Raw genomic sequence first — 24,751 nt, 5'->3', positions numbered from 1 at the left:
ATTAGCAAAGTCCAAATGAGCCCAGCAGATTTCAGGGAGTGGAAGACGCTGGGCTTTGGGAAGATTTACAGTCTTCAAGTCCAGCACTTGGCTGTTTGTAAAGCACTTTCCCTAAGATTATCATGCAGCACACACCTGTCTGGTTTCAAGAGAAAGCCCAAGGTTAGAACTAACACCAGCCTCCCTCATGGGTCTGTAACCTTGGCAATCCCACAGAGCCCATGCTTAGAAGAGCTCTGAATGGTTGATATAATGCTCTGTTGTAACCTTGAAATTCAACTGTTGAACAAGAAACCCTGGATTTTTATCTTGTACTGGGTTCCACAAATTATGTAGCCAGTCATAGTTATAATTTACAAAGCAGAAAATTGACCAATAGGGAGCAGATATAATGAGCCTAAGTTCATGTGTCAGAAAGCACCCCTTAGGGGCCACTGTATTTGCCCTTAGCTGCTTTCAGACACCAGCAGCTGGAGGGACTTAACCCAAAAATGCCTTCAGTATGGGAAGGCATTTCTGATATCCACTTGGCAGGAAAATAAGAATGGCCAGAGTCATGGTCCCCTCAGTTGTTCTGGGGGTTGAATAGAGAACTGGAGAAAACAGAGCTTTGGGGAGCTCCAGTCTAGTAGAGAAGACTGCCAGCATTAAAAAGACAAAATTGGAATAAGTGTTGACGTGGTGGCAAGTCTGTGGCAGGGGTCGGGGGGAGGTGGTAGCAGTACTGATTCTGTTCATGTCTTAGAAAGCCCTGAAGAATATGTCTGCTTCCTATTGTCCTGGATTCTTTGGAGAGTGGACATGTCCCATCTCTTTGTCCCTTAGGCACTAATCGTACAGCAACCAGAAAATCCCAACGCAAAATTATACACATATTTAGTGAGACTTCCTGCACACCAGACTCTGGGGTGATACATGTTCTCTGCTGAATTGTATCCTCCTAAAATTTCTATGTTGAACTCTCAACAACAGCACCTCAAAATGTGACTATATTTAGATACAGGGTCTTTAAAGGGGTAATTAAAGTTAAATGAGGTCCTATGGGTGGGCTCTAATCAAATCTGATTGGTGTCCTTATAAGAAAAGGAGATTAAGACACAAATACAGAAAGAAGAGCATGTGAGGACACAGAGAGAAGAGGACCATCTACAAGCCATGGAGAAAGCCTTCAGAAGGAACCAACCCTGCTGACACTTGGACCTCAGATTTCCAACCTCCAAAACTGGGAGACAATAGGTTTCTGTTGTTTAAGCACCCAATCTGTGGTACATGGTTATGACAGCCCAAGCAGACTAATACAACATCCTTCAGTGCTTCCAGTCCTGTGAGGTAAAGACTGTGAGTATCTTATAGAGAAGAGACTCAAAACTCGAAGTTTAAATATCTTTCTCTGGGTCACACAAGCTACCCGGCAGCTATGCCAGGACTCCAGTTTAGTTTAGTAATCCCCAACCAACCAATCACAAGCCTGGATTTACAACTCAGCCAGCCTGGATGAACTGCACCCCAGCTCACCCAATTCTGAACATCGAGAGCATTTTCCAGGGCATACCTGTCCCTCTGTTATATCTGTGCACTCAAGGACTTCTGGCACAGTTCTCCTGCCCTGGGACCCATGACCAGCATATTTCTGCCTAGGGTTCCAACATCTCAAAGCTTCTCGATGATTGGCACCCATGCCCCAGTCTGAGATGATCAGCCTGGTTGGTTTCTTTCACAGAAAGACTCTGAAGACATATTGACATTGGTCCTGAGGACCAAACAAAAGAGTAGATACACAAGGCCTTTCATAGATATCATGAAACAAAGTCCCTAAGCCCTTCAGCACTAGGGGGACAACTTTCTTTAGTGTTAAAGTGGCTGCACTAGGAAATCCCAGATTCTGCTGCCTTCATGTGGAGAGCAATTAAGTTCTCTCTTTGACTTTCTCCTTTCATCCCCAAGGCAGTCAAGTATCTCCCTAAGCAAAGAACGATCTACTCAGAGAAAAGTGTGTCATTCCCCTGGAAAGGAAAAGCAACTGCAAGTAGTTAAGGAAATTTTTCTTCTTTTTTATTAAAACAATTTCTGGGGGTACCTGGGTGGCTCAGTCGGTAAAGCATCTGCTTTCAGCTCAGGTCATGATCCCAGGGTCCTGGGATAGAGTCCCACATTGGGCTCTCTGCTCAGCAGGGAGTCTACTTCTCCCTCTGCCTCTGCCTGTTGCTCCCCCTGCTTGTGCTCATATGTGCTCTCTCTCTTTCTCCCTCTTTCTCTCTCTCTCTGTCAAATAAATAAATACAATCTTTAAACATTTTTTCTAGGTTAACAGTGCTTTATCAAGGTATACTTTATATTCAGTAAACTGCACAGATGGTAAGTATAAAGCTTGAGTCCTGCATCAGGCTCCTAGCTCAGTGGGGAGTCTTCTTCTCCTTCTGCCTCTGCCTGTAGCTCCCCCTGCTTGTGCTTACACTCTCTCCCTCTGACAAATAAATAAATACAGTGTTTAATTTTTGTTCTAGGTTAACAGCGTTTTATCAAGGTATAATTTACATCCAGTAAACTGCGCAGATTCTAAGTGTAAATCTTGATGAGAAATATGACAAGAGTACACACCCATGTAAGTATCACCAAGGTCAAAATGGTAGTTGTGATTTTAATAGAAATCCTTACCTCTCTGCTACAATGTCTTCTACATATGGTATGCCAGCTCTGACCATGCTAGGTATGGTGCCCGAAGGATGCAGAGTTGAAGCACAAAGTCAGCGGAGTGGTGATCTCGTTAATCTAGCAGGACCTGAGCTATGATGGAGAGGACAGGGGTTGGGGGAACACAGAGGGGAGTACAGATCTGGCCCAGGCCAGTCACGAAAAAAATCTCCTAAAGCATGTGACAAGTAAACTAGATCTTGTAGGCTCAGAATGAGTCTGCTGTGGGGAGAGGAGAAATAAGAGGACATTGTAGACAAAGGGATGTGTGAAGCCTTAGCAGTATCAAACAGCTTGGGAGAAAGAGTTCAGAGTAAATGGGATGGCTTATAGGGTGCCACTGGATCAGGAACAAGATATGATTATAGAGAAATGAAAATGAGCCTCTTGTCAGACTTTGAAGCTGTTTCTGAGGCCAGAACAGTCAGTGCCTGTCTAACGTTCATGTCAGGTTTTATTGCTTGTGGTCAAAGACTGTTGCACAATACATGGGGCAAAGAGCAAGGACTGCGTGATTCTCCTAGCAACATCCAGAATAAATTTAAGTCTCTGCCTGAAAAGTGACATTGCAGAGCAAGTTACATAAATGGAATTATCTAATGGTTCACAGCACAAATTGATCAAGTCATCTCAAATCAGTTTAGCACTGATATTTAAAGCAGTCAGTGTTAAAGAGATGTTCACTTATAAAACCTAAACGCATGTTTCAGGTCATTGTCCCAACACGTCATTTTCTTCCCTCCTTAAAAATTTATTTTGCCACCAGAATGTTTCTTTTCAAGCTGCCTTAGTCCTTTCTTGAAAAAATAAAAGTATACACATGGATGACCACATTCACAGGTGCATCAGAGACAGCCTGTCACTTTGCACCTTTCCTGACATAAACCAAATCACCATGTACACTGAAGTCTGATTTGAGACCATTTCTTCTGTTCCAGTAGTCATGTATTTGTTCTTTGCCGCATACCACTCTGTCTTTATTTGCTGTGGTTCCTTGCCTTTAAATATTCAAACATTCTCAAGTCTCTCCCACTAAAAAACAAAACAAAGCAAAACAGTTCCCCCCATGCCACTTCTGCATGACCACCAGCTACTACCCTTCTCTCTTACTCTTGTACAGTAGTCTACTTTCTCACCACATTGCACTCTTAAGCCACCACAGTCTGATTTCCAAAGACATTGCTCTTTCTAAGATCTGTCTCTTGACATACCTTCCCCTTGCTTGGTGACATTCTTGCAGTCACTTTCCTTATTTTCAGTCTTTTTGCTTTGACTCCCCTCCTCTTCCCATTTCCTAAACACTGAAGCTCCTGGGACTCTGGTCCTGAGCAAATTTCCTTCAGCATGCATGATATGCAGTTACCTCAGGAGTGCTTTCCACATTTATATTATTTATGACATAGGTGATGCTACATGTTCATCAAACACCATTTCCTTTTCCTCTTTTACTTGGAGCTAGACCACATTTTCCAGAATCCCTTGTGTTCAGTGCAGTCATGTGACTGAGTTCTGACCAAAGTGTATAGGAAAAAGAAATATATGACATTTGCTGGTCTGGCTACTCAAACCTCACACATGGTCCTCTGAGATCTCTGTCTTCACTCATCTGCCAACCAGGTGCAAAGAAGCCAGTGGAGGTCTTGTAGTGCCTAGGGTCTGTGGAGCTACTACACAGAAGGAAACTGTGTCCCTAATAGTCCGTGTGGAGTTGAGCCCAACCCACCCTTACTGATTTTGTAGTACAACCCTAGTAAAAAATAATCCTTTCTTGAGTCAGCCCACTGAGATACAGAGATTGTTTGATATAGCAGTTAACCTCCCCCAACTAATATACTATTTCTATGCTAATGACAACCAAGCATGTGAATTCCAGGCTTGTACTTCTCATTGTGGATCAAATAATTGACTATGGTGCCCAAAATTATAGCATAGAAACTGTTTTTTAAAGTAGATTATTAGCAAGTCACAGAAATTCATTCATTTATTCAACACATATTTACTGAGTATCTATGGTACACCAACCCTGTGCTAGGTTCTAAGATTGCATTAAGTGGGTGACAGTGAATTCTCACATCTCCTTATTATATTCCAACTGTGAGAAACTTCTTCAGCACTTGCTGCTTCACTCAAAGACATCATCCATAAAACTGAGGCCACGCCTCTGCACTCCCTAGAAGCCACTCATAAGTGTACAATTCAGTGACATTAAATATAACCAACCTAGCCACCCAGGAGCCCTAGCACATATAAAAACTTACCTTTTCTTTATAACTGAATAATATTCCATTGTGTATATACCACATTGTGTTTATCAATTCATCTGTGTATGGACTCCTGAGTTTCTACCTTTTGACCATGAATAATGTTATTATGAACATGGGTGTGCAAATATCTTTCCAAGTCCCTACTTTTAATTATTTTGGTAATATATCTAAGAGTGAAATTGTTGGGTTATATGATAGTTCAGTGTTGATCCTGAGAAACCACCAAACTGTTTCTCAAAGTGTTGCACCATGTTACATTCCCACCAACAATGTGTCGGGGTTCCCATGCCTCTATATCTTCACCAACACTTATTTTATGGCTTTTTTTTTAGTATGGCCACCCTAAAATGTGTGAAGTGTTATTTAATAACATCTTAAAAATATAATTCATACATCAATACAATCTTGAAGAGATTCAAACCCAGCAGAGAATAAAAGGAAGAAATCCACTTCACTCTAGCCCCTTCCAAGCACCTTCCTCTCTCCAGAGAAAACCACTATTAAAAGTTTGGTGTGCCTCCTTCCAAACCTTGTTTTCTGAATTTACATTCTTATGTAGGTACGAATGTAAGATTATACATAATGTATACACATAAACTATGTCAGTAAGGTCAGTTTCCATCCTTCTTCCTACTCATTCCATTGTTCTTTCTGTTAGAGAACTTCTATCTGTGAAATCTTGCCCTATAGCTTATCCCACTGATTATAATTATAATTATAATTTCCAGCAGAACTTTGGTGTCTATTTCATGCAGAATGCATTTCCCAGGAGGCCTCAGACCTGTTCTGGGGATGACCTTTTCATATCACATACACCAACGGTTCTTTATGCTCCTTTCGCTCTCTGAAGTTACCTTCTTTTGTCTGGAGGGGGAAAAAAAGAATTATAAAGATTTTCTCCCCTTGGAAGAGAACAATTGTCTGAGTTTCAAATGGGAAACAGGCAGTGTTTGATAGGAGATTGCCCTCTGCTGGTTATATTAGTTGGGGTTCTCCAGAGAAACAGAATCAATACATTATACTTGTACATATACATATGATTATATCTATCTATTTTTCTATATATCTATCTGTCTGTCTATCTAGAGACAGAGATGGATGCATGGATGGATAGATTATAAGGAATTGGCTCACACGATTATAGAGATTTTCAGGATAAATCATCAAGTTGGAGGCCTAAGAAAGACAATGATGTAAGTTTCAATCTGAGTGTAAAGGTCTAAGAACCAGAAGAAACAATGGTGCAGTTCCAGTCTGAAGGTTGGCAGGCTCAAGAGCCAAGAAGAGCTGACATTTCAGTTTGAGTTCCAAGGCAAGAAAAAGCCAATGTTCCAGTTTGAAGGAGGAATTCTTTCTCTGTTACTGGGGGAAGGGTCAACCTTTTTGTTAAGTTCATACCTTCTACCAATTAGATGAGGCCTACCCACATTAGAAAGCAATTAGAAAGCAATCTGCTTTCCTCAGTCTATAGATTTAAATGTTACTCTCAGCCAAAACACCTCAGAGAAACGCCTAAAGTAATGTTTGATACCCCATAACCCAGTCAGGTTGATACAGAAACTTAATCATTGCACTGGTCATGTGAACCTCTTTGGGGGTCTAAATCTATGTGAACCTCTTTGGGGGTCTAAATCTATACCAGGAAGCTGTGGCGCATTTAAGTAATTATCCTGATGGGTTAGGGTTAGACAATCAAAGTTCCAAGGGAGAAATTAAGATAGAGATGATGTAAGCCAATCCAGAGAGAAAGAGAATAGGATAAACCAACCAGTTTCCGCTTGAAAGTGTTTAAACTCATTGAAATAAGAAGCAAATTTTCTTACAGAGAAGAGTGCTAGAGTAGAAAGAACATGAGTTTTAGAGTCAGAAACTCTGAGTTTGAGTCTTGGCTTTCATATTTGACCTTCCTGAATCTCAGTTGCTTTCTATGTAAAATGGGGTAATAATTATCCATGCCCAACACTCATAATGCAAGGATCAAGTCCTTTCTAAATAAACCATAAGGAGCTTGAGAAACCCTAGGTCTGGGAGTTAATAAGCCACAGTCCCTAGAATGATCTATTAAACCTGACCAGCTAGAAAGTATTGGCTGTGGGGCGAGAAAATAACCAGAACATGGGAGAAAATAATAATGACATTTTGAGGACCTGGCAAAAAGACAGGAAGCAAAATAGCACAAAGCATAATTTGTGATCCCACTGTTGGAGACTCTAGAAGGGAATGCAGCTGCTGAAAGTTGGGAATTCTAAAAAGGAAAAATCTGACTTTATCGCTTCACATTTCAGAGCAAAATTTGTCCCAGAAATTTCTCAATCTCCAATAATCCAAATTTTTAAAAAATTCTAAGTCATGGGATGTCTGGGAGACTCAGTGAAGCATCTGCCTTCGGCTCATGTCATGATCCCAGGGTCTTGGGATCAAGTCCTGAATTGGGCTCCTTGCTTAGAAGGGAGCCTGCTTCTCCTGCCTCTGCTCCTCCCCCTGTTTGTGCTCTCTTTCTCTCTCTTTGACAAATAAATAAATAAAATTATTTTTTAAAGTTCTAAGTCAGAGCACCTGGGTGGCTCAGTGGGTTAAAGCCTCTGCCTTCAGCTCAGGTCATGATCTCAGGGTCCTGGGATCAAGCCCCACATTGGGTGTTCTGCTTGCTTCTCTGCCTACTTGTGATCTCTGTCTGTCAAATTAAAAAAAAAATCTAAAAATAAAAAGGTTCTAAGTCAGCCATGTAGCTATGCAGGGAGACCTCTAAATAGGTTCATACTGTGAAAAGATATATACTCCCCATCACCCACACAACATAACCCTTACTTTTGGGGTTTACAAGGCCTTGACTTACCCAAGCCCTGCCTCCTTCTGCAATTTGCCATTTTGCACTTTGCTTACTTTGCTGCAGCTGCATGAGCCTCCTCATTCGTTCCTTACTCACACTAAGCTTGCTGCTACCTCCGGGACTTTGCACTTGGTATTTTCTCTGCCTGGTAGTCTTTATCCAGATTTCCACATGGCTTCAGGTCTTTGCTAGAAAGTCATCTCCACAGAGAGATCTTCCCTCACCACTCTGTCTAAAAGAGCACCCCCTCAATCATTCACTAGAGTATAAATCCCATGAAGCTAGCAACTATATTTCTTTCAGTTCAGGGCCTGGGTCAAGGACTGGGTGTTTCTTAAGTATTGGCTAAATGAATGAATAAATAAATAAGTGTAAAAGATAGAAGGAGAGAACACATCTAATAATGCACTCAAAAGAAAAAACAAACAAACAAACAAACAAAAACAATGATGAGGATCCCAAAGAAAAATCTCAGGGAGGCTAAAGCCAAGAATGTATTGAAGCTTTCGAAAACTGCTGAAGACAGATAAGTAAAAAGCCTTTTAGTCAGTGCAAGGAAGAAAAAGAGCAACTTTCTGAAAGAAAATAAATCCTCTTTTGTTGGCATATTCCTTCAAGAGGATTGATTTTTCAAGCTCAAAAAGGCTGGAGGGAAGAGAGGCGAGATGAGAGGAAATCCAGGGGAGTGGTGAGGTTGTTGGATCCCAGGGACTCCAAGGAATGAATAGTTGTGAGGAAGTCTCGACAGGGGCAGATGCAGCATTGCAGAGATCCCAGGTCCCATGACGGCAAGGAAAGAAGGACACTACACCAATCCAGATTTGGGTTGAGGTGGTAGCTTCAGAACTGAAAAAGGAAGGAGTGGGTCAGTAGTGTTACTACTTCACAGCTGTGATCAATGCAGACTGACTACTTCTGCTGCAGATGAAGATGTGCAACAGTCCAGTGACCTCTAGATGTTGAGCTGAGCGGGTCCTGAGACATGGAGCGGAGAAGGGAGCCACTTGCTACAAGAGACTTACCACAGCGGCCATGGAGGACTCAAAAAGAGGTAGTACCTGGGCTGGAGGAACTGGCTTTGTGAGGGAGTGAGCAGTTCTAGTCAGAGGGACATTGCAGTGTGTAGTGAGATGACTGTGGAGGTGTGGCTGAGCTGTAATCATTGCTAAAGTGCTCTGAGTGTGTTATTCCCTCTGAGCAGGCTGCCAAAACTTAGTATTCGAAAGTGTGACAAAAACAAGCATTTAAAATCTGACAGAAGGGGCACCCGAGTGGCTTGGTCGGTTAAGCCTCTGCCTTCAGTTCAGGTCATGATCCCAGGGTCCTGGGATGGAGCCCCGCATCAGGCTCCCCGCTCATCAGAGTCTGCTTCTCCCTCTGCTTTTCCCCCTGCTTGTGTTTCCTCTCTCGCTCTCTCTCTCTCTCTCTGTCAAATAAATAAATAAAATCTTTAATAAATAAAATAATAAAATAAAATAAAATCTGATAAAAGTTGAACAGACCCCAAGAGGTGCCCCCAGGGCAGCTAATGTAGGTTTCTGCCCTTTAATGCCCTGTCAGCATCCTGGCTCCAGCTTCGATTCCATGTCTGAAAGACAGGGATTGGGCTACCTCCTTTCTTTAAGCAACTTTCTGAGACAGATTTTACTTCTATCAAGCCTGACTACGGCTGTCAGCTAAAGCAGCTGTTCCTAGCAGTTGGAACACTTTGGAGCAAGGAAAAGACTATTCCACCGAAGAGTCCTTTCAAGAAAGTTCACTATATCCCTGAGTTACTAGGGAGGCCCACGAGGCCCAACAGGAACTGACTGCTCCTTTTCCATCCCTCCCTAAAGCCCCCATTCCCACCATCTCCCTGGATCTCTCTGCTGCATCGTCATAGGAAGTGACCCCAGCTCCCTCCCCATCCTCACTCCTACACCCCTACACCTCTCTGTCCCAGCTCCATATGAAGGCGTATCCACATCCCTGCCACCTCCCTGAGACTCTCCCTGGGCCATCGTACATCAACCAACTTCAGCTGCCTCTCCTTGCCAATATCCAGCTTGACATGAAATGCTGTCTCTTGCTCTCCATCCTACCACACTCCTACGCTTCTCTACTCCACCCTCACATGAACTAACCTCTGCTCTGTTCTCCTCAACTCCACATGAAGGAATTTCTTCCCCCGCTTCCTCGCTCTTCCCTCTCTTCCCCCGCACTCTCATGAACCAATCTCTGTGTTGTCTATGTCATTCCCACCCCCACTCCCCTGCAGCTCCCTCCTCCAGCCCCACATGAATGGACCTCTGCTCCCCCCACCTCCCCATCACCCCCTTCCAAGCCCCTACAGGGCTGGGCTATCTATATAGAAACTAGCCCTTGCTCCCTTTCTCTCTCCCCCCCACCTGAACCACTCTTTCCTGACCTCATGGACTGGCTGTGGTCCCTCCACTTCCCAACCCCTTCTCACTCTCCATGACCTTTCTAATTCTTCCCCAGCTGAACTGATCTCTCCCACCTCCCTACTCTCCATACTACTCTGACTCTCCCTCCCTATCCACCCTCCACCCTCCACATCTTACCTAAATACTCCTGCCTTTCCCTGGTCTGGCCTCACAGAAGCTTCTTCCACTTCTGTCCCCACCCCCTGCCACCTCCCTTACGCTTCTTGGTCCAACCCCACCTGAGCCGACTCTGCCCCCTCCCTCCCCATTATCCTACACCTGCTCCACAACTCTCTACATCATCTGCACCTGCACCGACCTCCCCTACCATTTCTTCCCTATCCCCTCCAGTCCCTTCAACGATCTGGTCCAGCCCATCATAAACTGACCCCAGCCCTCTCTCCATCCACATTCCCCTACCTGCTTGCAGCTCTCTTCTCTGCCTCCACATGAAGCAGTCCCAGCTGACTCTCTCCCCGTATTCTTGACCCCCATGTGACTCTCTGTTCCAGTCCCACACCCACTGATCTGTGCTGCTCCCTCTGTCCCAAACCCTTCCACTGAGCAATGGCAAACCTATTTTTAAATGGCTGGCAGGCACCAATGTGAGTACCTTATGCTTGTTTTTAACCTTAAGGATAACAGGTTACTTATCACTCTCCCTTCCCCCAATATTCCTCACTCTATTTCATTTATGAGAACATTAAGGAGCAGGAGATAAGAATGTTTCCAGGGTGACAGTTAACAGTGAATTGGGAAGTAGGGCCCAGTCTTCTCACTCCTTTCCAATATTGTATGTCTTTTATCAGATCATGTGCCTCTTATTAGAAAACAGCAATATGAAAAAGGTCAAACCCTCCTGGTAAATGCTGTCAACTCAGCTCTGGGGGACAATAAACATAAAGCCTCACAGACCCACACCTAACAAAGTCATGTGACAATGACATCAAGGAAATGAGATTGAAAACAAACACTTCTGAAATGCCTTCTTGGCCCTTTGTGTGAGTCTGCCTTGGGTCCTCAGTGACTCTGACTTAAGCACAACCCTTCTCCCCACTATGCAGACAAGGAACCTAAGGCACTTGGAGGAGTTTGTCCCCGATTACCCAGCCAGAAAGTGGTGGAGCCCATGAGAGAACCCAGGTCTGAGGCTACTCTAGGCTCCCCTCACCACACCAGTGTTTCTCAGGGAATGATCCCTCTGCAGACATGTCTGGAGGGTTCCCAAGTCCTTCAGGGTGCCAGTGTCCAGGGATGAGGCCCAGAGCCGTACCTCTTTACCTGCTCCCCATGTAAGGGTACCACGGGAAATACAGGAAACCCAAGTCAAGTTAAATTTCAGATCAACAGTGGATAAATAACAAAAAGTCCAAATGGGATATACTTACACTAAAAAAAATGATCTGAAATTCAAATGGACTTAGGTGTTCTCTTTGCTATCTGTATCAGACAACCCCAGCCTGGGATTAGGATGTCCCCAGAGTTTAAAACCTATTCTCTCCCTCTACAGGTTTTCCATTTCCCCTTGACCCTTCTTGTTCCTCGCCCAGCCTGGGGCAGAGACTTTAATTTTATCTGCCAGGGCTTCTCTTATAGGCCATGCCATGCAGGGCCCAGAGGAGGCTGGACAAGGTCACTCAGCCCAACCTAACACTGAGGTCTTAGACACTGACCAGAGGTTGGCTGAATTCAACCTACTGTCATAGTAACTTGCCTTTCCCCAATTTGTCCAAGCACAAATTACCAAGAGGACTCTCAGCCTTATACTTTGCCCAAACTATTTTTAAGGCAGCATTTAGCTGTAGATAAATGGAAATTCTGCTACTTTTAACCCTGACAAATTCCCAAGGCAAGAAACAATTTAATAGTAAAGGTTGATTTCATTTTCTGTCCATGGGCTGGGAAGGACTTGGGGATCTACCAGGCTGCCTTCAACACAGTGGCTTAGAAGACGAACTCACAGTCAAGGCCAAAGAACTCATCCCTAGAGAACAAAAGCTTAAAATAAGAAAGGCTTTATTTTTAAGACAAAACAAATAGCACAAACACACATCCGAATGCACATGAGTAAGTTCACTGGCTTTTATAAAAGAGAAAGCTGCACTCAGCTGTCAGTTATAACTAGAAACATCAAGGAGATGCCCCTTGCTTCTGGTGGCATGGGTACAACATGTGCTTGTCTAAGAAGTCATTCTGTGGTGGCATCAGTGTGGAAATGCATGAACTTTTGAGTGAGCTGATTAAAAGGCAGGAGTGCAGGTGGGTGAAAGCTTTAAGACCCTTTTCACCACCCTAATGTGCTCTTGTTCTGCTCTAAGGAATTGAAGCAATCAGCAGATCACCTTACAAAGAACTTAAATGTCAAAGAACACTTTCGGATACCTAAAAGAGATCCAAGATTGTTAATGAAGTCATACAGGGAGGTGAGTAGGAGAAAATAGTTTATGTTCTCAAAACCCAGGTTTCACACAATATGAAAAGGAGAGACTGATCTCAGTAAAGGCTGGTCTTTTTCATGATGCGCAGGAACTCCTGCTCATTGACTTCTCCATCTCCGTCTCGATCAGCCTCATCGATCATTTCCTGCAGGATAATGAAGAATCAGCTTAGATTAATTCATAAATGTAACTAAATTATGACTGAGCAGTAGGTCTTTATAATGTCACATGAATAGACAATTGTGGTCCACCCAATGCAAGAAATGCACTTTTTGTAACAGCTTGCCTACCACAAAGTTACCTAAAAATCAAGCAATACTTTGTCACACATATCATCTAGAAGGGAACCTGAAGATCATCCTGACTAAGGGAATTCCTAAAACCTAAAACAGTAAGTAAGAATGTATCTGTGTGCATTTTTCTGGGAGTGGGACCCATAGGTTTGTCACACTATCAAAGGAGAAATTAAGTGGTCAACAGAGGGGTAAGGGAACACTACTTTCCCTTCACACTGGGGCTCACATCAAGAAAATAAAACTCAGGGGCTCTAAGCAGGAATTGAAGTCCAGTCTGATGCCTTACAAACCTGCAACTCCTCATCAGTGAGGTTCTCACCCAACTCCTTGGCCACGCGCTTTAGATTTTTGAAGGATATCTTCCCAGTTTCATCATCATCGAAGAGCTTGAAAGCTTTCAGAATTTCTTCTTTGGTATCTTTCTCAGACTTAACAAGTAAATCAGAAAACACAGGGGCAATTAGTCATGCGGCAGCCCCACTACCATCTAACCCCTTCACACGGTCTTGATGATAGCCTTCGTCACAGAAGTCTTAGCTCACCGGAGACTGAACATCATCCCGGGTAGAAGAGCACAAAGTCAGTGACGTTATTATAAAAAAAAGAAATATAAAGGATTGACTTAAAACATTCCTTCTGTACAAACCAAAGAGAAATAGGAGTAGAGAGTAGAGTTAAAGCTAGGGGAAAATACACTGCTTAAGCTGGTGTAAGGGATCCTCTTGGCAGGGGTAGGGAGGTGCAGGGAGGAGAGAGAGGGCCATTGAACTTGGCAGGGGTAGGGAGGTGCAGGGGCCATTGAACTTGTTATGGGATTGCAGAGAGTTACTGGGATCCCAAGTACTCTAAGAGGAAGAAAGGAAAATCTCCAAGAACTCAAACTCCAGAAATTTCTGAAAAGTAGCTAAAGATAGAGAGAACCCCTCTAATAAGAGCAATCGGGGAACCCACCTTCAGTGTGGGACGGCTTTACTAGGTAGTTACAGAATGTTAAGCTTCCTGATCTCTTAAATTAGTACATACACAAAAAGTACAGGTAGGATTAGATGTTTTCAAAGCAACGGAATTATCAGAATAGGAACAGTCCTGTGACCTGAGGCACACATGGAGCTACTTTTCCACAGGCCAGTCAAGCAGCTGAGCCACACAAGAGAGGAGCCAGAAAGGCAATGAAGGAGCAATGGCCCACGGGGCGCATAAACACATAGCCTGGGCGGGGCGATGACATGCGGGGGAGTGAAGTGGCTTTTTCAGGTCACGTTGTCTTTCTTGACCCTCTGGATCCTGTAAAATGGTGACATCTGAGGGACTAGACAATGGGTGAAAGTGCTGAACGGCCAATTCCTGGTGCAGGAAAAAACACAGCTGTCGAGGTAACCTGTCCTCAGACTAACGCTTCGCAGAATAAACGAGAGAGAACAGAATTTTGACCTTTAAAGTATAGGCATTTCATCTAGTCAGGCAGTGCAATATTGCTGGCATTTACAGCATTTCCTGCTTGTGCTTGTCACAGTGACGTATCAGTTGGAAGAAAAATAATCGCAAGAGTGACAACGCTAGTACTCTTATGAGTTTACAGAGGGTAAGCTGACTTCTCCTGTGATTCTGCGGCCTTGAAGAAAGCCAAGTAGAATGTAAGCATCCTGTCAGTCATAAGTACTATACTTCCTCAACTGAACCCTCCAGTCCGTATCACGTTTTCTTCACTGAAGACATTTTTATATCTAGATTCAAATTTGTTCACTATTATGCGTGGAAAATATGCTAGTTATCCCAGCTAACTTACCATTTTCTGAGTCATCACAGTCAAAAAGTCACTGAAGTTCATTTTTCCCGTCCCTTCTTTATCAATTTCACTTATCATTTTCTTGATCTCTTCTTTCTTGGGTTCGAAGCCCAGCGCCCTCATCGCCACCTACAATGAAAACAGGACCATCTCAATAGACACAGCTAACCCTTGCAGGAGCAAAAATCAGAGCATGGAGAGTATCAAGCCAGCATCTGACACAATCAAGTTGAAATGATTGGGAGATACTACAACATTATGCAGATTGATATCTGTGCTCAATTTCATTTTATAACACTTGAGGTAAATAAAGACCAAAAACAGAGCATGGTACATCGTCCACTGATACTTTTTGCAGGGAGAAGAGGGCAAAAGGGGTAGAACAGTGACAGGGAAAGAAGATGAAGAAGTAGAGGAAAGGCAAGGCAGCACAGTGGGAATGTAAAGGGCTTGCCTTGAGTTCCTTAACATCGATGGTCCCAGTCCCATCGGCATCAAAGAGGTCAAAAGCTTCCCGGATTTCCTGCTTCTGCTCTTCAGTGAGCTCTGGCTTAGGACTCATCCTTTTTCGCTGGGCAGATGATGCCATGCTTGCCTTCTTAAAGTTAGAGGCCTTTAGATATTTTACAAACATAGAAGCACACTATTAGGTAATACAATCCATATTTTACATAAAATAATTACAAAGTGTTTTAACAATATTTACACCAAGCAATTCCAAAGCTTTGCTTAACAGAAAGTGCAATGCTTTACTGGAAAGAACAATGAATCTTTCCATGCACATCTATCCCTCCCTCTTCTTTCCCGTTGTTTCTAGAAGCAAGGAGACCCTTTGTTCCTTTGGACATCTTTTATTGAAAATCATCCCCAAAGAGATCCAGCCAAGGAGCTGTGGATAACTGTACAGATAATCAGCTACCCTTGAATTGGGGGATCCTAATTCTGGATATGTCCTTATAACACCCGCTCGCAGTATTCCACTTCCTTCTATGTACTCCGACTTTGTGATTACTTCTACATTTCGCCAAATATTACTACGTAACTAAGGTATATATTCCGCCAATACCGAATAATAAAACTCAATCCACTCGACACATCTGTGCCTCCTTCAAGAAGCTCCAAACGTCTCCCAATTGTCCCTGTACTTATTTAGAATGCACGTTAACAAACATAATAAACCTCCCCCCCTGTCCTGTGGGTAAACTTCGGTAGGGCAAGGCGGCCAGCAGGTCAGGGTCTGAAGGGTCTGGGCATGCGGGTAACCCGAGTTTTCTTTGACCAAGGGCGGTCACCGAGGGGGCTGGTAGGGGAAGGCCAGGGGAGCCCGAGGGATGGGTGGGCGCAGAGTGGGTGAAGGGGAGGCAGCGGAGAATCACAGGCCCAGGTGGACGGCCAGCGTCTCTACCCTACCCTTCCGGGAAAGAGCTCAGAGGAAGTAGGGTCACTCCAAAGCCGAGAACGGCGCCGGAGAGCTGCCAGGGCCAGATGAGGCCTGGGAAGAGCTCAGCCTCTGGGCGCAGGGCACCAAAGGCCGGCCCCCACTCACCATTGCCGATGGACTCCGCGGGCCGTTGTTACGGCAACCGACGTACACACTGATTCGGCGCTGTTCCCACCGTCCCGCGCGCGGGGCGCCGCTCCCCATTGGCGTAGGGCTGTGGTGGGAGGGTCTAACCGGACAAACGCCAGGCGCGGGGCTCGGGGGCTGCGCGCTCCCAGCAGAGACCTGGCTTCATTGGGCAGGATCATGTTCTGAGCATCGATTGGTTGAGCTGGCACCGAGCTGAGCCAATCCTCTCGGCGGAGGCATCTCGGCAGATCCTCTGCTCATGCGGGCGGGGAAGAAAAGGGTGGCCGCCGGGGCCGGAGGTCTTTCGGTGCAAACGCCGAAGGCGCGCAGGGGATCACCTACGGACGGGTAAGGATCACGACCTCATCCTTGGAGGCTGCCTTTCTAACGGCTGCTGGGCGGAAGAGTAGGGGACTGGGTGGGGCCTCTCGGTCGGGACTTTGTGAATTAGGGACCGAGGGGCCAGAGAAGACCGTGACCTTGCGTGAGACTGTGCTCAAGGGGCAACCGAGACCCAGAGAAGGGAACGGGCGTGTCACAGAGTTTTAGACCACCGAGACTTAGAAACCGAATCCAGCCGAGGCTCTTCCTTTGAGAGTGTCCGTTCTAGAGCACTGCCCCGTCCCCCGAACAGATTTTAAGAGAGGATCACTTCTCTCTCCAGTGTAAGGCCAGCCCAGGAAGGTAAGGTGGGGACTTGGGAACGGACTTTGAAGGTAGCGAAAGAGATATGAGTGACCATGACGGAGAAGTCATCAAAATATACTCTTTTTGACACCTAAACACTCGGCCGAGAAATGTGAGCAAAGTCACACAAGAGTTTTGGAAGTGTGAGGTTTTCTGTTTTTCTTTTTTTAATTTATTTTATTGTGGGGTTTTTTTTTTTCCAATCATGATAACTGCACTCTTTACTCCCTATCACCTGTGTAACTCACCCCCTCACCTGCTTCCCCTCTGGTGACCATCACTGTTTTCTCACTAGTTAAGAGCCTGTTTGTTCGTATACCTCTCTTTTTAGCCCCCTCCCATGTCCATTAGTTTTGTTTCTTAAATCCCACATATGAGTGAAATCATATGATATTTGTCTTTCTCTCCTATATTTCATTTAGCATAATATTCTCTGGCTACACCCATGTCATTGGAAATGGCAAAATTTCATTCCTTTTGATGGTTGTGTAATATTCCATTGTGTACATAGACCATGTCTTCTTTATCCATTCATCAGTTACTGCACACTTGGACTATTTCCATATCGTGGCTATCATAAATAATGCTATAAACATCAGTGTGCATGTATCCCTTTGAATTTTTATTTTTGTTCTTTGGGTAAATACCCAATAGTGCACTTATTGGATCATAGGGTAGTTCTAGTTTTAATTTTTCTTTCAACATTTTATTTATTTGACAGACAGACAAGATGAGAAAGGGAAGCAGACTCCCTACTGAACAGGGAGCCTGATGCAGGGCTCGATCTCAGCATTCTCGAATCATAATAACCTGAGCCAAAGGAAGACGCCTAACGACTGAGCCACCCAGGCACCCCTGTAGTTTTAATCTTTTGAGGAATGTCCATACGGTTTTCCACAGTGGCTGCACCAGCTTGCATTCCCACCACTAGAGCAAGAGTGTTCCCCTTCCTCCACATCCTCACCAACACCCATTTCTTGTGCTGTTGAGTTTAGCCATTCTGGAAGCTGAGGTGATCCCTCACTGTAGTTTTGATTTTTGCATTTCCCTGATGACGGCTGATGTTCAGGATATTTTCATGTGTCCGTTGCACATCTGGAGGTCTTCTATGCAGAAATGTCTGTTCTTGTCTTCAGCCCACATTTTAATTTGATTATTTGGGGATTTTTGGAGGTTGGGTTGTATCAGTTCTTTATATATTTGAATATGAACCCTTTATCAGATGTGTCATTTGCAGATATCTTCTCCCATTCAATAGGTTGCCTTTCAGTTTTGTTGATTATTTCCTTTGCCAGTCAGAACCTTTTTATTTTGATGTAGTCCCAAGTTTATTTTTGCTTTTATTGCCCTTTCCTCAGGAGACCTACCAGAAAAATGTTGCTGTAGGCAATGTCAGAAAGATTACTGCCTGTGCTGTCTTCAAGGATTTTTAGGGTTTCGGGTCTCACGTTTACGTCTTTAATCCAAAGTTCAAGTTTATTGTTGTGCATATTATGAGAAAGTGCTCCAGTTTCATTCTGCTGTGTGTGGCTGTCCAGTTTTCCCAACACCATTTGTTGAAGAGATGGCCTTTTTCCCACTGGACATTCTTTCCTGCTTTGTCATAGAGCAATCGACCACATAGTTCTGGGTTTATTTCTGGGTATTCAATTATGTTTTATGGATCTATGTGGCCTATTTTAATACCAGTACCATACTGTTTGAATTACCACCATTTTGTAATATAACTTAAAATCTGGGATTATGATACCTCCGGTTTTGTTTGTTTATTTTCAAGATTGTTTTGGCTACTCGAGGTCTTTTGTCGTTCCACACAAATTTTAGAATTGTTCGTTCTAGTTCTGTGAAAAATGCTGTTGGTACTTTGATCGCGATTGCATTAAATGTGTAGACTGCTTTTGGGTGGTATGGACATTTTAATAATATTTGTTTTTCCCACCCATCAGAATGGAATGTCTTTCCATCATCTTGAATTTCTTTCATCACTTTCTACAGTTTTCAGAGTACAGATCTTTCACCTTTTTGCGTAAGTATATTCCTAGATAGTGGATTGTTTTGGTGCAATTGTAAATGGGATTGTTTCATTAATTTCTCTTTCTGTTGCTTCATTATTGGTACATAGAAATGCAACAGATTTCTGTAAATTAATATTATATCCTGTGACATTATTGAATTCATTTATCAGTTCTCATAGTTTTGGGGTGGACTCTTTTTAGAGTTTTTTATATATAGAATGTCATCTGCAAACAGTGAAAGTTTTACCTCTTCCTTGCCAATTTGGATGTCTCTTATTTCTTTCTGTTGTCTGATTGCTGTGGCTAGGACTTCTAGTAGTATGTTGAATAAAGTGACAAGACTGGACATCCTTGTCTTCTTGTTCCTGACCTTAGGAGAAAAGCTATCAGTTTTTCCCCATTGACTATGATGTTAGCTGTGTGTTTTCCATATAAGTCCCTTAATATATTGAGGCATGTTTCCTCTAGACCTACTTTGGTGAGGGTTTTTTTTTTTAATCATGAATGGGTGTTGTACTTTGTCAAATGCTTTTTCTGCATCTATTGAAATAATCATATGGTTTTTATCTTTTCTCTTATTCATGTGATATATCATGTTGATTGATTTGCAAATATAGAGCCACCCTTGTGTCCCAGGAATAAATCCCACTTGATTGTGGTGTATGATTTCTTTCAATGTATTGTTCAATTTGGTTTGCTAAGGTTTTGTTTAGGATTTGTTGCTTCTTCATTTGTGAGAGATACTAACCTGTTCTCTTTTTCTGTGCTGTCTTTATCTGGTTTTGGCATCAGGGTGACACGGACCTCATAGAATGAATTCGGGAGTTTTCTTTCTCCCTGCTTGTTCGGAGTTTTTTAATTGCTGATTGAATTTCGTTGCTGGTAATTGCTCTGTTCCAATTTTCTAATTGTTCCTGCTTCGTCTTGGTAGGTTACATGTTTCTAGGAACTTACCCATTTCTTCTGAGTTGTCCAGTCTGTTGGTATACAGGTTTTGATAATATTCTGTTACAATTTTCTGTATTTCTCTGATGTGGGTTGTCATTTCTCCTCTTTCATTAGTGATTCTGCTTCCTTGGGTCCTCTCTGTTTTTGATGAGTCTTGCTGGAAGTTTATTAATTTTGTTGATCTTGTCAAAGAACCAGCTCCTTGTTGCATGCATGCTTGGATAATTACAAGGGGGGTGTGCAAGGGTATGGGCTGAAGCAGGGGAGCTGGAGATCCAGGAGCTGCCATCTGCAGCTAGCCCAATGTAAGAGGGTTCCCAGCCCTTATGTGCTTCCCTTCTGGGCATTGGGGCATTATTTAGCGAGGCAGGGGACAACATAAGTCTCTCAGGCTGAGAAAGGCATGCAATATATCAGCATCCATTAAGTGAAAGTGTTTGCTGACCCTTTGCCCTTTTTTCCCGGGACTACTGAGTAAAGTCCACACTCAGCCTGGCATCTGAGCCTCGTGCCCAGTTTTGCTTCTGCTAGTCCTTGCACATGGCGTCCCTCCATACCCTGCTTCCCAGTCAGCGTGCGGGGCGGCAGCCTGGCAGAGCAGAGAAAACCGCCACAAGTGCTGCGTTTGCTGTGGAACATCAGCGTGACTCCCGCCAAGTCTGCTGACCTCTCTAGGCCTGGGTTTCTCCTTGCTTTGGGGATCTTAATGGCCTAATATATTTGGATGTGAAAGGACTTGACATCTGGCAGCGTTTTGATTGGCTCTTTCCCTTCCAGGCACGCCCAAAGCCTTAGACTTGGGTCAAATCCCTTCTCCACACTCCAGCCAGAGTGATGCTTCGGATCTTAACACTCACCCTACTTGCAACTTCCTGGAGCTCCCCCATATCCTCTTGGTGTAACCCCTTAACCTGACACACAGCCCCTTCCAATTCTTGACCTTGTTCCCAGTCTTGCTTCACACTTGCTGTGACACAACTTGTCAGTTGCCAGAATATGCTGGCTCTGTGTCATCATCTTGTCCTTTCCATCCCTGGCCATGGAATGTCTTTCAGGACACCCAACCCCTGTTTGACTCACTCCTCCAGGGCCTTGAGAACTTGGCCTAGGGATCACCGTGGGCCAGCCTCCCTGCTCCGGGTGTACCTTCATCAGATCTCAGGAGCGCTTCCACGGTGTTCCGCTGAGTCTGTCTCCCATACTACATCGTGGGCTTCCTGGTGCTGTGTCCTGTGCAGGTCCTGCTTGGCGGTGGCCATTCACTGAGTGAGCCAGTGCCCAGTGCTCTTTTCCAGCTTGCAGCTCCCTTTCCCCTTGGGACTTATTTAAGGAACTCACCAAGGAGAGAAGACACTCCAGGTGGGGGGAACAACATAAGACAAAACTTGCAAGCGCGCTGATGGTTTTCTCAGGGGCCACCTCACATTCAAAGTCAAGGCCTTTCTGTGTCCTAAAAAACAGACAAGCAGGGAGACGAATGACTGACAGAAACAACCAGATACCTCAGATCTATGAAAGGACAAGATTGCACTAATTGAGTCCTTTAAGGAAGAACATTTTGCCTTGATTCCTATTTGCAGTTTTCTTGTGCACACAGGCATTTTCTGTCCACAGACTAGAGTGGTGAACTTGTGGCTCACCACATCTTAGCTTCCAGCACTGACTCCATGGAGGACAGCAGGCAGGGTCCCTCTGAATTGCTCTGTATTTCATCTTTACGAAGAAGCTGATCTCCCATGTTTTCAAAGGAGAAAACACTTGTCTTTCTGTCTGGTTTGAAGTGGACAGGTTGTCCCTTCCTTTTGCCTCCAGAACAGTTGTTGAGACCTTGCCTCAGCAGGAGGGAGGAGATTGGGCTCAGTTGGTCTCTTCCTAGATATTTTTTTTTAGTTCAAGGCTTTGTCCCAATGTGTATGGCGGGCATACATACTGGTTTTTAATGGGTTCAAAGACATAACTTTGTAAAGGGAGACAGACTTGAGGCTTCTGATATGTGAATCTTAACAATCCATGTTGCGCTTTGGGGTCTTATGTTTCCCAATCAGAGCTGTTCTGAGCCCATTTCAAGAGGACAGTGGCTGGCATCAAGTACATTTTATCACCATCCATGTCCAGAATTCTTCATCTTGTAGAACTGAAACTGTACCTGCCGAACACTTACTCCCCAATTCCCCTCTCCTCCCAGCTCCTGGCACCCACCATTGTACTTTCTGTGTGTTTAAATTTAACTCATATAAATACCTCATATAAGTAGAATCGTATAGTATTTATCCTTTTGTGACTGGCTTATTTCACTTAGCATAATGTCTTCAAAGTTCATCCATGTTGTTGCATATTATAGAATGTCCTTCCTTTTTAAGGCTGAGTAGTATTCCATTGTGTGGTTGGGCCACATTTCCTTTATCTCTTCATCTGTCAAGGAATATTTAGGTTGTTTCCATCTTGGCCATTGTGAATAGTGCTGTAATGAGCAAAGGAGGGCTAATGTTTATCTCTTCGAGATCCTGGTTTCAATTCTTTTGGATATGTACCCAGGACTAGAATTACTGTATCATATGGTAGTTCTATTTTTAATTTTGTGAGGCTCTTTTATAACATTTTCCATAGGAGCTGTACCATTTTGCATTCCATCCAACAGTGTGCAAGGCTTCCAGTTTCTCTACATCCTCACCCACACTTCTCTTTGACTTTTTTTTTAAAGATTTTATTTATTTATTTGACAGACAGAGATCACAAGCAGGCAGAGAGGCAGGCTGAGAGAGAGAGGGAAGGAAGCAGGCTCCCCACTGATCAGAGAGCCTGATGTGGGGCTCGATCCCAGGACCCTGAGATTATGACCTGAGCTGAAGGCAGAGGCTTTAACCCGCTGAGCCACCCAGGTGCCCCATCTCTTTTGACTTTTTGATAATAGCCATCGTGAGTGAACAGGAGTGAAGTGATATCTCATTATGGTTTTGATTTGCATTTCCCTAATGATTAGTGACACTGAGCATTTTTTCATGTACCTGTTGGCCATTTGTATGTCTTCTTTGGAGAAATGTCTATTCAAGTCCTTAGCCCATTTTTTAAAAACCCTTATTAGATATATGGTTTGTAGATGTTTCCTCCCATTATGTAGTTGCCAGAATTTGCTTCCTTTTTAAGGTAGAATAATACTGCATTTTGTTTATCTATTTATCCACTGATGGACCCTTGGGTCACTTCTACCTTTTTTTTAATATATATATTATTTATTTATTTATTTATTTGACAGACAGAGATCACAAGTAGGCAGAGAGGCAGGCAGAGAGAGAGGAGGAAGCAGGCTATCCGCGGAGCAGAGAGCCCGATGTGGGGCTCGATCCCAGGACCCTGGGATCATGACCCAAGCTGAACGCAGAGGCTTTAACCCACTGAGCCACCCAGGCGCCCCCACTTCTACCTTTTGGCTATTGTGAGTAGTGGTGCCAGTGAACAGGGGTGTACAATTATGTGTTCAAATTCATGCTTTCGGTTTTGGGGGCTGTATACCCAGATATGGAATTCCTTGGTCCTATGGTGATTCTATGTTTCATTTTTTGAGGAACCATATGCTGTCTCTCACATTCCCAACAGCAGTGCACAAGAGTTCCAGTTTCTCCACAGCTTCGCCAACACTTGTCAATTTCTGTTTTCTTGGGGTTTTTTTTTTATAATCACCATCCTAATGGGTGTGAGGTGGTATCATTGTGGCTTTGATTTGCATTTCCCTAATCATTAGTGATATGGAACATTGTCTCATCTTCCCATTGGCCATCTGTAAAGTATATCTTTTTTGAAGAAATGTCTATTCGATCAGAGCTATTCTTGGTGTTCATTTTAATCTGAGTGTATATCAAATGGGGGTTTAGGTTGGAGGGGATCACCAGTGGGATCTGACTCATTTTCTGAGCTCGTCTTTGGTACCCTCGTCCCTAGAGACAACTGAAGTATCACCAACATTCTCAACTGGCTCATAGTGTTTGCAGACTTTAAAGTGATTTGTATATAATTTGAGACAAAGTAGATTTGATTTTGTTTTTGCTTCAACAGGGGGTTGGTTTGTTGAGTGAGCACTGTTTGCACCGTATGGATCATGGCAGCAAAATGGCTTTCTTTTACCTCCCAGATCTTTCCCTAGAGATCAAGTGGGGAACAGGCTTAAAGGCTTCTTGCTTTTCTAACAGTACAGATGATTATGGGATCGGCAGCTGTGCTGTTTGGATTTCCGAACTGAAAGAATGCTTGTTTTGATTTGTTGTGGCTGTTGTAACAAACAGCCACAAACCCAGTAGCTTAAAACAGCAGAAATTTCTTCTCTCCCAGTTCTGGAGGCCAGAAGTCTGAAATGAAGGTGTCTACAGAGCCATGCTCCCTCTGAGGGCACCAAGGAAGGAAACTTCCTTGCCTCTTCTAGCTTCTGATGGTTCCAGACGCTCATTGGCTCACGGCCACGTTACTGCAAAGACCAACTGCCCTCTTGTTTCCTCACGCTTCTTCAGGTATCTGGGAAATAGTGGGTATTGTGAGTGGAGCACTGTAGCAACCCACCGGCCCTCAGGGAAGCTCCTGCATTTTAGAGGGGTGTCTGCATGGTAGGGAGCAGAGGGGTTCTGCTGTGCATCTGGAAAGGTCATGAAAAGTGAAGTTTTTTGAAATACGTTTTCCTGATAACTTCCATTATGATTTCAGAGATAAGTTTCCCTAAAATGGCTCCCATGGGACATAGAGGTTCATAATATCCATTTCAAGGCCATTTCATCCACCCACAAAATCATTTCCTACAAGGCCGTGTGTGTGTGT

The 24,751-nt window shown here is 43.9% G+C and overlaps 2 protein-coding genes across 2 annotated transcripts in view; one reads left to right on the top strand and one right to left on the bottom strand.

The window, feature by feature from the left end:
• Positions 1 to 12,210: 12,210 nt before the first annotated feature.
• On the bottom strand, positions 12,211 to 16,404 carry CETN2 (centrin 2). Its single transcript, XM_032845247.1, has 5 exons — positions 16,278 to 16,404; positions 15,186 to 15,344; positions 14,732 to 14,860; positions 13,236 to 13,373; positions 12,211 to 12,794 (listed from the first exon to the last, which is right to left on the bottom strand). Exons 1-5 carry the CDS (start codon positions 16,374 to 16,376, stop codon positions 12,705 to 12,707), a joined length of 615 nt encoding a protein of 204 aa, XP_032701138.1. The 5' UTR covers positions 16,377 to 16,404; the 3' UTR covers positions 12,211 to 12,704.
• A 137-nt stretch (positions 16,405 to 16,541) lies between these two features.
• The window catches only part of NSDHL (NAD(P) dependent steroid dehydrogenase-like), a 30,197-nt gene continuing 21,987 nt past the window's right edge, over positions 16,542 to 24,751 (top strand). Inside the window, exon 1 of the mRNA XM_032845244.1 lies at positions 16,542 to 16,649. Within this exon, the coding sequence (XP_032701135.1) occupies positions 16,561 to 16,649 (89 nt within the window). The 5' untranslated portion in view covers positions 16,542 to 16,560. The remainder of the gene's footprint in view (positions 16,650 to 24,751) is intronic.

This window comes from Lontra canadensis, unplaced genomic scaffold (assembly GCF_010015895.1).
Source record: "Lontra canadensis isolate GAN:19392208 unplaced genomic scaffold, GSC_riverotter_1.0 scaffold161, whole genome shotgun sequence".
NCBI lineage: Eukaryota > Metazoa > Chordata > Mammalia > Carnivora > Mustelidae > Lontra > Lontra canadensis.
The sequence above is the reverse complement of the archived record's forward strand: the minus strand, read 5'-3'. Positions and strand labels throughout refer to the sequence as shown.